This window comes from Moschus berezovskii, chromosome 22, assembly GCF_049115385.1.
Source record: "Moschus berezovskii isolate FMDL1 chromosome 22, NW_MosBer_1.0, whole genome shotgun sequence".
Lineage (NCBI taxonomy): Eukaryota > Metazoa > Chordata > Mammalia > Artiodactyla > Moschidae > Moschus > Moschus berezovskii.
The window spans coordinates 10,061,724-10,073,220 of NC_142481.1; the positions used below are offsets into that span (position 1 = coordinate 10,061,724).

The window sequence follows — 11,497 nt, forward strand, 5'->3', positions numbered from 1 at the left end:
GATGGATGTTTTAATCTTCCTCCTTTGAGAGATGGCTGTTTCCCATTTTGCAGATGGGTAAACTGAGGCTCAGAGAAGTGAAGTCACTGCTCCAAGGTTATGAAGCAGGCAGCATCAGAAGTAAGACCTGAAGCTTAGTGAATACAGACACTTAAGTGAGTGGTCGCACTGTGCTGGAGCCCAATTCTGTGTCACCAAGACCTGTCTTCTTCTGAACTTTAAGACCAGAGTTTTCCACAGGTATCCTGGCTGCTAAGAAGGCAGCTGTCATCCCAGATTGCACTGTTTTGGCCCCAGCCTCAGCCTAGCCTTCCCCTTATCTCTGGCCTGTTAGTCACTCAGTTGTGTCTGACCCTTTGCCACCCCATGGACTGTAGCCCACCCAGCTCCTCTGTCCATGGAATTCTCCAGGCAAGAATACTGGAGTGGGCTGCCATTTCCTTCTCCAGGGGATCTTCCTAACCCAGGGATCGAACCTGAGTCTCCTGCATTGAAAACAGATTCTTTACCATTTGAGCCAGCAGCGGAAGCCCTCTGGCCTACCTGAAGTCATTTTTTAAGAGATGAGTATGTCTGGCTTTGCTGGGTGTTTGTTGTTACTCGTGGGCTGCCTCTCGTTGCTGAGATTGGAGGCTACTCTCTAGGTGAGGTGCTTGGGGTTCTCAATGCAGCGGCTTTTCTTGTGGCGCACAGGCTCGAGAGTCTGGGCTCAGTAGTGGTGCATGAGCTTGGTTACCCTGGGGGCATGTGGGATCTTCCCCGATCAGGATCCAACATTGGCAGACAAACTCTTAACCACTGGACTACCAGGGAAACCACCCCCACCCCCACCCTTTTTTTTTAAATGACCATTTACTCTGAAGCCACAGGAAAGCCCCTGAGTTTGGGCCTCACCAGGCTTCTCCAACCCCCCAAGGCCAGGCGAAGGTGAATAGGTGTCTTTTTACTCCACTGAGCTGTTTCTGCTCACCTCCTGCCTGGTCCCTGTGGTCAGAGACAGCTGCTCAGATGTTAGACTGTGTCTACTGACGGTTCACTCCTGCCTGAGAGGGTTTTGTAGCTGGGGACTGGGCCGCCCCACCTAAGATTTTTTGATATGGACGATTTTAAGTCTTTGACTTTGTTACAATATTTTTCTTTATTAAAGGATAATTGCTTTACAGTTTTGTTTTCTGTCAAACCTCAAGCTTGTTTTCGTTGTCCTGGTTTTTTGGCACTATGTGGGATCTTAGCTCTCCCTGAATTGGAAGGCAAGGTCTCAACCAGGGGACAGCCAGGAAAGTCCCATGCTTTCTTTTCCGTAGCTCTGCTTACCTTGGGGAAGTTGGGAGCTTTCTAGGGTTTACAGTAGTTGTTCTGAGCTTCAGTCCTTTGTCTCTTGGGACTGACTGAAGCTGTGAGCTCAGGAACACACCTCTTTTCTCCCCACTGTGTTCAGTTCAGTTCAAACTCAGCACTCAGCCTGCCGATGGGCACTGGTCACCTCTTGGCCCTGTCAGGAACCCCCGACCTTCCTGGGCCCCCATCTAACTGGCCTTCCTCTCTCCTGGGATGATGCCCTTCCTCCTCCTGCACAGCAGGTGACCATCCGCCTTTCAGCTTGCATTGGTTTGCCCCCAGACCGGGGCGCTCCTGTGACACGATGGATCTGCCTCAGGCCTTCTCGGGCCTCACCATGCGGTCCTGTGTGTGACTGAGAGGTGGCCCTCCCAAGGCAGGTTGGTTTTGCACACTCATGCAGGCACCGAGCACTCAAAGCTGACAGGCTGGGACTTCCCTTGTGGCTAAGACACCTCACTCCCAGCGTGAGGGGCCCAGGTTTGATCCTTGGTCAGGGAATCAGATCCCACAGCAGACAGGATCTTCTGGGGCAGGGCTTCAGGCCTGTGCAGGGAGCCCAGAAACCAAGATAAGAGGGGAGCAGCAGTCAGGTAGTCACTGTATTTTATTGGAAAACATTGATATATATTTTTCTTCACAGCTTGAACACAAATATTGCCCGGTTTGAAAAAAAAAAGAAAAAACCAAAACACTCCAAAAACGTCCACAGCTTCACGCCTACCTGCCCTTACCCTCAGCTCTCTTGGCTGGGTCTCCCACTATGCCCCCCCCTTCCCTGGAGGCTGGGTGCCACAGGGTGGACGAGAAGATTCTCAAAGCTGGGCAGGTCCCAGGAAAAGCCACTTGATCGATCTGAGGGGTGGGGTGGGATGGGGGTGGGGGGGCAGATGAAATGAACGGAAAAAGGAAAAAAAAGAAAAGAAAAAAATCCAGACGACCAAACTGCCCATGTTGACTTACTTGTCCCAGAGGCGAAAGTCAGAAGCCAGGTTGCGGATCATGCTCTCCGCTGGGGAGTGTGGGGGCAGGCAGGTGGGCACACAGACAGCACAGATGTGGCTGGGGAGCCGGCCGAGACACCGCGGGGAAGCAGGAGGGGCCGGTGGGCCGGCAGGGCTGTTTTATTGCAGGTATGTTCTCTTGAGCGTGTGGTGGGGCACATCCTCCCAATCCCCGCCCCTCAGCTAGCCCGGCATGGTTTCAGACAAAACTAAGAGTTTTAAGGGGTATAAAGAAAAAACCGAAGGATGAGGAGCATGTGACAAAGCGGCCAACCCCATGTGCATTCCCACGAGGGGACCGGGATGCGGGTGGGCAGGGGTGGCAAGAGGGAGCGGCGTGGGATGTTAGCACCAGGACAGCTTGAGATCGCTTCGGGACACAGGATGGGGGGCAATGTGCAGGGCACCAGGGGAGCCGTCACCACTCGCCCTGCCTCAGGGAGCCAGTCGGATGGTTTCAGAAGAGCAGCCAATGGGATCTGAGCGCTGCCCAGCCTGGCCGGCCTCCTCACGTGCTAAGAGCATGCCAGCCGCCAAGCCTCCCTTGCCCCCTGGCCTCCTCCTGGGCCACATCCAGGCAACACCACAGTTCCAGGCCCTCCCCACCACCCTCAGTCCTTCTGGAACGCCCTGCTGGGCACTCCTGCCCCAGCAGGCTCTGGGATGGGCACAGGGTATCACAGGCTGGTTGCATGCAATAGCAAAAGGCATGCCTCTTGCACCTGGCCCTCCTGAGGGCCTCGGCCCCTCCCCAGCAGGTTCTGGGACAGTGCCGGCGGCCACCCCGGCACCCCAAAATAAGATGACAAACAAACAGAAACAAACCCAAACAGACAAGAGCCACCCGGGCTGGAGGAGGAGGGCAGAAGCCCCCCGAAGGGGACTGGGGGGCTCATCTTATGAATGCATCAGGCCTTGGAAGATGTGAATGGAAGGTGGGAGGGCCCAAGGAAGAGATGGTGGGGGCCTGGAAGGAGACTCGGGAGGAAGAGAAAGAGCAATCATGCAGCTTGGGACAAATCTTTTGTTGCTTTATCAGATTCTCAGTCCATCAACTGGTGTTTGCTAAAACCGGGATAGGCAGGGAGTGTTGAAGAGAGTGCGCGCGCAGGGAGAGAGAGATCAAGAGAACGGGCATCACCAGCTGCCCGGGAGGCCTTCACTTTGCAGTCATCATCTGTACAAACTCTGTGGAGGGAAAGACAGGGAGGTCAGCAGAGAGCAGGCTCCCCCAGCCCCTGCGGGCACGAAGACGGGGCCGGCAGCTCACCTTCATAATTGACCTGGCCGTCCCCGTCGATGTCGGCCTCCCTGATCATCTCGTCCACCTCCTCGTCGGTCAGCTTCTCGCCTAGGTTCGTCATGACGTGGCGCAGCTCTGCAGCGCTGATGTACCCATTGCCGTCCTACATGTTGGGGGACAGATGAAGGCACTGAGCGTGAGGCGTTTGTCTGCCCAGCGCTTTCTTGGGGGGCAGTGGGAGAGAGACCCCAGCACATCCATCCTGGATGTCAGGGGACAGACAAAGGCTCCGAGTCGGAGGCATCCGTTTGCCCAGCTCTCTCCTGGGGGGCAGCGGGAGAGACACCCCAGCACGGGGCCTGTCAGTCACCTCCCTTGGCACAGATGGGGGCTTCCTGCGGTGGCAGAGCAAGCTGGCAGTGGGGTTGGCACTGGAACCTGGCCTCCAGAAGTGGTGACTCCAGTTAGGCTGGGTGTCCTGCGAGCCCACCTGTCCTGCTCTCTGCCGGAGTCCCAGAGCCCCCCAGGGAAAGGCCTGCTCACCTTGTCAAAGACACGGAAGGCCTCTCGGATCTCCTCCTCGCTGTCCGTGTCCTTCATCTTTCTGGCCATCATGGTCAGGAACTCGGGGAAGTCAATGGTCCCGTTCCCTGCAAGGTGGGGGAGGGAGGGAGATGCTCTGGGCCTGGCCCGAGGAGACGCTGGTCATCCGCCCCGGAGGGTCGCTCCCTGGGGGCACTGGGAGGGGGCTGCCCTCCCGCCCTGGGTGTAGGCTCACCATCTGCGTCCACCTCGTTAATCATGTCCTGCAGCTCGGCCTCAGTGGGGTTCTGCCCCAGGGACCTCATCACCGTCCCCAGCTCCTTGGTGGTGATGGTACCATCCCCGTCTTTGTCGAAGAGGGAGAAGGCCTCCTTGAACTCTGCGGTGAGGAGCACAAGGAACCAGGTGAGGGCACGGGAAGGCCTGAGTCGGGCCCGCCTCAAGAAACGGAAGGAGATCCAGTGCCAGTCCAAGCCTCTCGCCTCTGTACGGCGGACAGGCTCCTTGCTTCTTTCCATCACCCCTCACTGAGCACCCGCTCGGAGACGGGGAAAGCTGCCTGTTCTGCCCAGCTGACTGAGGACACGGGGGGAAACCGGGCTGACGGTGGCCTTAGAGCCTTTACATTCTTTTTGGTCCCTGGCTTCAGTCTCTCCCTTGAGTGATCAAACGGACCAGTGTCCTGGAAGGGAGGAGAGCCAAGGAAGCCTCGTCTGAAGTGTGCCAGCCAAGGTCAGAGGGCCAGGAGAGGAAGGCAGGAGAGACTGCAGGACGGCTCCGGGCGCCACGGCATCCCGCTCAGTGGGGACTACCAGCCTGGCGCTCAGTTTCCAGAGGAGCCGCGTGGGGCGGAGTATGGGGGCGGCCAGCAGCAGAGCATGGCTGATGGACTGTGTGGGGTAGGCGGGGTGGGGGTGTGTGGAAGGAGAGGGGATGGCTGCCAAGCCAGGCGGCCGAGGAGCTGGGGGTGCTGAGTGGGAAGGCCACAGCTGGGGCCGCATCAGGAGCGGGAGGAGAAGCATGTGGCTCCTGCCCTCCCACTGGGCCCATTTTGGCACCTGGTGCTCCCTGCCCCCAAACCCTCAGGGAACAGATGCCTGGCAGCCTATTCCCAGAGGGTGTGGGCTGGGGTGAGGCGGTGGACAGTTTGCTAATGGGGATGGGGGGAGGGGGGTGACGTGGAGTGTGTGTTGGTGTCAAGCGAGGGCAGAGCTGGGGCTGTGCATGGCCGGTACGGGAGCCACATGTAGAGCTGAGAGGCTTTGACCCCGCCCGAGCCTCTGGGCCCTGGAGACCCGGAGTCTCCTGGGGGATGCTGGCGCCTCCCTGTGCCAAGGTCTTGTTGTTCTCAGGGGTCATGAGGGCACCCTGTGCTCAGGATCACTGAACAATGCAGTTCTCTGGTTTTCCTTGGTGGATCTCCGTAGCCACCCACCTGGGGCCAAAGTTCAGAAGCTGAAAATGTGGGGGGCAGGGGGAAGGGAGGGGAAGAAAGAAGAGAAGGCAAGTCCACTCCTGCCTCCCCCACTTCAGAAGCTGGGCTTTCTATGCTTGTCACATGCAGCCTGTTGACTCTGACAGTAAAGCCGGGGTCCAGGGGCTACTTTGTGCTGGCCCATGGCTGTGGGACTTAACTGGGAGTTGGTCTCTGTCCTTTAGGGTAGCTCACAGTCTGGGGGGCGGGGGGGACAGGACACAGAAACCTTCTCAGTACACAGTACTTCCTGTAGCTGTGGCTTACTGAGCTTTAGGGGAGTCTACAAAAACGAATTACATAGGACTCAAGGACTTCTTCAAGTTTACTGGAAGATATGTGATGGTTCCCTTGTTCATTTAGCCAACAAAAATGTACGCAGCAACCATTATGTTGCAGGCACCAAAGGTACAGCAGGGCTCAACACACAGAAAAGCCCCCCAGTAAGGAACTTGTCTAGGGACAGGTAGATGCAGCCGGCAGACACCAGAGATGAATTTCAGATGGTGAGAAAGGCTATTAAGGAAACAGAGAGTAGTGGAAGGTGGTTTATTTGAGATGGGAACAGGGAAGGCCTTTCCAAGATGACATTTGAATCAAGATCCAAAGGAAGAGAAGGAGCTGCCTGGTGCAAAGAGCTGGGGAAGGCACTTCCGGCCAGGAAGAAGCAAGTGCAAGCAGGCGTGAAGGGGAGCGCAGAGGCGGGAGTGACAAGCCCCCTCCGGTGGCTCCTGAAGTGGGCCAGGAGCCCCGCAGGGGAGTTCAGCTTCGCAGTCTAACTGGCAGGAGCCAGGACAAACGGCTGGGCTCACCCTGCAGCCACCGATTTAAAGGCCCAGTGACCCCTGGCCAGGAAGGGAGCACAGCCCTGCCACCTGATGAGGGCCTGGCTCAGGACTGTGGGGTCTAGTGTCACTGGTGTGCTCTCATACACGTGAGTTTCTCTGTCAGATGCTCCTCCTGGCTGGAGTAAGACTTGGCTGGGGATGCAGAGGCATTCATGTGGCAGGGTGAGGGGAGGAAGGGGGAATGGGGGAGGGAAGGAGGGAAGCAAGCTCACCTGCGATCTGCTCCTCGGTCAGCTGGTCAGCCTGGAAAAGCAGGAAGGAGAAAGTTAGTCACAGGCTGGCACATCTTTCCTTGCTCAGCCTGGCCCCCGCTGGTGAAGCCAGCGCCACATGGCAGTCCATGTACCTGGGCAAGGGCGGTCATGCCAGAGCCAGGACTGGGATCAAGTCTGGCGATTCGGAAGACTGGAGACCCAGGCCAGTCTGACCCAGGACCCGAAGACACCCCCGATCCCAGGGTCTCCAACCCGAGTCAGTGCTCTGGAGCCAGCCCCAGTCCAGCTGCACCTGCACCGGTTCACGTCTCGGATGTTCACATCCCAGTGTCATCACAGCCGCTGGGAGCCCCAGAGGCTGAGTGAAGGGAGCAGTTGCCCTGGAAGCCTAATCAAGCAGCTCTTCTAGAAGGCTCCAAACTGAAGCAGGCCAGGCCCAGGGTAGGCAGCCGGCTCTTTCCTAGTTTCTATGTCACCAATGTGGAGGCACCAGGTCCAAGCACTGCAGACCCAACTGGCAACAATTCTCCCAACTGGTGTCTATGGAGTGCCTGAAAGAACCCTGGGCAGGCAGGGGGCAGCCCCCATTCTCTTTGGCGTGGGGCACCATTCACTCCACTGCTCCTTTGGGGCAAGAAGGGTGAGTGTTGGGGAAGGGGACTGCAGCAGGCATGGCGCTGGTGACAGAGGCTGGAGGACTCAAGTCACCTCCTCCTGCTGCGCTGCAGTTTTTAACCCTTGCTGGCCCTGGCCACTCGGGACTGGCCAGTAGCCCTTGCTGCATGCTGGGCTTGGGGGTGGGGCAGAGGAGAAGCAGAGGCCAGCCTGTCCTGAACCAGCCCAGCAAAGGGATCCTCTGGGGGAGGAGCCACGCTGGGATGGGGGAGCTGAATCCCAACGTTTAGCTTTAGGCAGTAAAAGAGGAATTTTCCTTGGAGTCCGTGAATGCTGCCAGAAGGCATGGCTTGCCCTTAGACCACTGCCCCCTTCCTCATTTCCTCTCACAACTAGGGGAAGGGGCTCTACATCTACAGCAGGCTTCCAGCTCTGAGTCTGAGAGCCCCTCAAACTAAGGCGTGCCACTGTGTACTAGCGTTATTATACACAGAGGTTCTAGAACTACCTTGGGATCTAGCAAGAGTCCCACTCCCGCTTCTGCTCCATCCCAAATGTGAAGACCAGTCACATCAGAATAAGTCTGACATGTCCTTTTTCTTTTTTTCTTTCAAACATAAAGGAAGAAAGACTTGAAGCTAAGCCCCAAATGGGTAGAACAGGAGGGGAATCAGGGTGATGATACAGAAGGGAAATGGCTAAGGGAGGGGGAGGCAGGAAGGTAAAGAAGGAAACACACCACACATGTACATTCTGGAAAAGTCCAAAGTCTAAAGGGAAGGTTAGGAAGCCAAATGGAGATACTTCTGCCTCGCTTTCAAAAGAGACCCAGGACTGCCAGGCTCCTGCATGCCAGCCTGGCAGCTCCAGGCCCACGAGTCCTTTACTCCTCTGCTTCCCTTGGCTTCTATGGGCAAAGAAGCCTGAGCCGATCGCCTAGGTCCTGACACCCGAGGAAGCTGCTGGGGGAAAGTGAGAAGACAGGATGGGCTTCTGTTACCAAGGCCAGGCAGTGCCAGGGGTGGGGAGGAGGGCTGGGGGAAGGGCTGCCCTCCCCCAGCTTTCATCCTTTCCCCTGGCCTACGTGGTAAGGGCTAGCCCAACCAGGGCCCTTCGCACCCCTGCTACACCACTCTGGGCAGCACCCGCAGGGGCTGGGGGCAAGGAGGCTGGGGCAGGTCACGGAATGCCCGAGTGGTGCTGAAGGCTGGTGTCTACTGCTCCCTGCCGCCAAGCTGCAACGCGCAGAGGAGGCACTGCCACTGTTCCAGGCTTGCTGCAAATAGGCGTGGCTCTGCCTGTAGGGCCGTCACACTCCCTCCCTCTTAGGAGACCCTCTCCCCTGTCGGGGAAGGAAAGGGCCCAGCTCCCAGCTGGAGATCTCAAAGCAAGGCTGCTGCCCAGAAAACTGATCACTGCCAGGGATCCCTTCCTTTTCAGGGCTTTTACCCTTTCCAGATCTGCAGATTTTCAGCTTTCACCAAAAACTGCCTGTAAAATAATCCAGCTGGTCCCCTGCTTCCCCATCCCTTTAGGCTCCAGCAAGAGGCTGGACCAGATCCTGGGGTGGGGGAGGGAAGGGGGTATTTCTCTGCCTTGCCCCAGCCCCCAGTCAGTGCCAGAGAGCAGTGTTAGATGAGATCAGAAACCAAGGCCAGGGCCCCTCACCCGGGCCAAGGAGGAGCCACAGGGCTCAGGCCAAAGTCCAAAGCCAGTTAACAGTGACTTGTCCCACCCATACTTTGCTGATTACAAAGGGAAAGAGAAACTAGTGGGGCCAAAGCTCAGGTCTTATATGGCAGGTGGGGGCCTCCTGGCACCTGTCAATGATTCAGTGCCCCTTTAGCAAGGCTCTGCTGGGGGAAAATGGGGTAGCGGTGAGAGGAGCCATCAGGCCTGTGTCAGCAAGTATGAGATCTGATACACAGCAGCGGCTGCCTGTTCTCCCCAGCCTTGCCAGGGAGGATGGCTGCACACGGTTCCGAGGCTGAGCCTGGTGGGGGCTGGGGGACTGTGGGTGGCAGGGACCAGGAAAGAACTAGTCTGCTGGTTTTCTCTCAAAGCCCGAGCTGTGGGAATTAACAGAAGCACTCAGGGAGGGCCCCGAAAGGAACAAGTGGCCCTGGGGCCGATGATGGGGTCCCTTTGGAGGTCCTCTCTGCAGCCCCTACCCCGAGGCCACAGGAACAGGCGTGCGATTGTCACCGACGCCACACTGTACCGCACTGTCATTTGGCACAAGTGAGGAGATGCAGAGCGGTGCGTGGAGCTGGAGACCAAGATAAAACCAGCATTCCTGTTTGGGAATAAACAGCTCTCTGGGTCTGAAACGGGCAGTGAGCAGGTGAGGTTTAAGGCTTTAACAGCTGGCTCATTTGATGCATCCCAAACTTTGCTCCTCCCCACCCCCATTTCATGCGGCTTCAGTGCGCAATAGAGTCCCCAACAACTCCGCCCACCTGCTCCCACTGCCCGGTGCTTCCTGCCCAGCCCCATTCTTCCTGGGAAAGGGACCCTTGAGCCACTCCCTCCGGCCTCTGCAGCCCACTCCCCATCCAGACTGAACAGTCTTTGTCCCGGCTTTGCCCTGGAAACTTCCAGGGAGCTACCCACCACATCCACCTCCAACCCGAGGCCCACCTCAGCTGCCATTCATTTTCTTTAACATGTCCCCGGATCGCCTTCCATCTCACCTCCCACCACAGAAGCCGAAGTTCTCTCCCACTCCTCACTTTGGAAACCCACCTCCTCATGAACCCAAACACAACGCCCCCTTTCCCCCAAAAAACCCCCTATCTCCCTTCCTAGTTCCATAGTCTTAACCCAATAGGAACCTCAGAACCTTCTCTGGCTGCCCCTCACATCAACCACGAGGGGGCCTGTCCCCCCACCATTGACGAGCTCGCCACCCCTTTTTGACCCCTTCCCCTACCCCATCTTTTTCAGTCCCCGTAGGCTTCTAAGGCATCTTCAAAAGGCTTCCAGAGCATCTTCTAACCTTGGCTGCCACCCACCCCAGGCTCTTCCTTCCAGAACATGCACCTCACCCTCCTCCTCCTTCCTCTGCAATGTCGGTCTTTGGAGAACCCCCTTTTCTCCCCTCAAGGGTATGATCTGCAGAAGTAACCCTCCTCCCTGCTTCCCGGGAGGGCTCCCCCTCCACCCAGGCCCAGCTACCCACCACCCCCTCTCAGGGAGTTCCCCAGCAGCCCTGCTTCCCTCCGATCCCCCTTCCTTGCTACCTATTAGGACTCAAAAGCCTTTATCAGGGCACAAATCACTTCCTCCCCTAGCCAACGGCTCTTACCTCGGCCCCCTGGAATCCAAACACCCCACCTCAGCGACCAAACGCCCCATCCTGGGTCCAAGAGTCCAGATGCTCCTTCCTCGGCTCAGATGCCCCCTTGGAGGACTCAAGTGCCCTTTCTGGGGTCTAGACACCCCATCTGGTGCTAACTGTCGCTTCTGGAAGCCCCCAAGACCCTTTGGGGATCCAAACGCCCCACCGTGGGTTCAAATGCCCCCGATCGAGGGGCAGAGAAGGGTCCAGAGGAGCTCTCCGGGACCCAAACGCTCCCCCCATCCATTCTGGGTCCACTCGTACTCTCGGGGGTCCTGCTCCGCCGTGCTGCCTCAGTGCCCCCAACCTCGGCGGCCCTCAGTCTCACTCACCATGGCGAGGGCCGGGTGTCCGGAGCGCGGGTATTAAGGTTCCTCCGGCGGCGGCAGCAGCTGCAGCAGCTCGAGCTCCGCCGCGCGTCTGCGCCTCCACACTCACTGCCTGCAGCGCGCGCCGCCGCCGCCGCCGCCGCCCGCCCCAACGGTCCCTCAACGGCCGCCGCGCGCACCCCGCCTCGCCCGGCCCCGCCCCGCCCGGTCCGCGCGCCGCCGCACTGCGGCTCCCACGGATCCCTCCGCGCCTCTCTCCGGACTGTCGGGCCCGCGGCTCTCTCACTCCTCACAGTGTTGGGCTTATGGCCGGCCGCGCGCGCGCGCGCACCCGCCGCGGGACTACTTTCCGTTGCCATGCGCCCCGCCCCCTGTGCCCACTCTACTTTCCTCCTCGGCGGAGGGGCACCGCTCGGCTGGCGCGTGACGCGTCCCTGTGTGAGACGCGCCGCTATTGGGTCCGGGCCACGGCGGAAATAAGAGCGCGGTGCCGATTGGTCCGGCCTTCCCTGCAATGCGTCAAACTGGGGCGAGCCACTGCGTGGTGG

At 58.4% G+C, this 11,497-nt stretch overlaps 1 protein-coding gene across 1 annotated transcript; it reads right to left on the reverse strand.

Annotated features, from left to right (window-relative positions):
- Positions 1-1,927: 1,927 nt before the first annotated feature.
- On the reverse strand, positions 1,928-11,155 carry CALM3 (calmodulin 3). The gene is made up of 6 exons (XM_055411798.2): positions 10,953-11,155; positions 6,663-6,693; positions 4,364-4,507; positions 4,129-4,235; positions 3,613-3,748; positions 1,928-3,530 (listed from the first exon to the last, which is right to left on the reverse strand). Exons 1-6 carry the CDS (start codon positions 10,953-10,955, stop codon positions 3,502-3,504), a joined length of 450 nt encoding a protein of 149 aa, XP_055267773.1. The 5' UTR covers positions 10,956-11,155; the 3' UTR covers positions 1,928-3,501.
- Between the last annotated feature and the right edge of the window lie 342 nt (positions 11,156-11,497).

What these genes read in the sequence shown, in the direction of transcription:
- CALM3 (XM_055411798.2), bottom strand. An exon ending in TAACGAGGTGGACGCAGATG is followed by an intron (nt 4,236 to 4,363) that starts GTGAGCCTACAC and finishes CCCACCTTGCAG; the next exon opens with GGAACGGGACCATTGACTTC. An exon ending in CGGCCAGGTCAATTATGAAG is followed by an intron (nt 3,531 to 3,612) that starts GTGAGCTGCCGG and finishes TTCCCTCCACAG; the next exon opens with AGTTTGTACAGATGATGACT.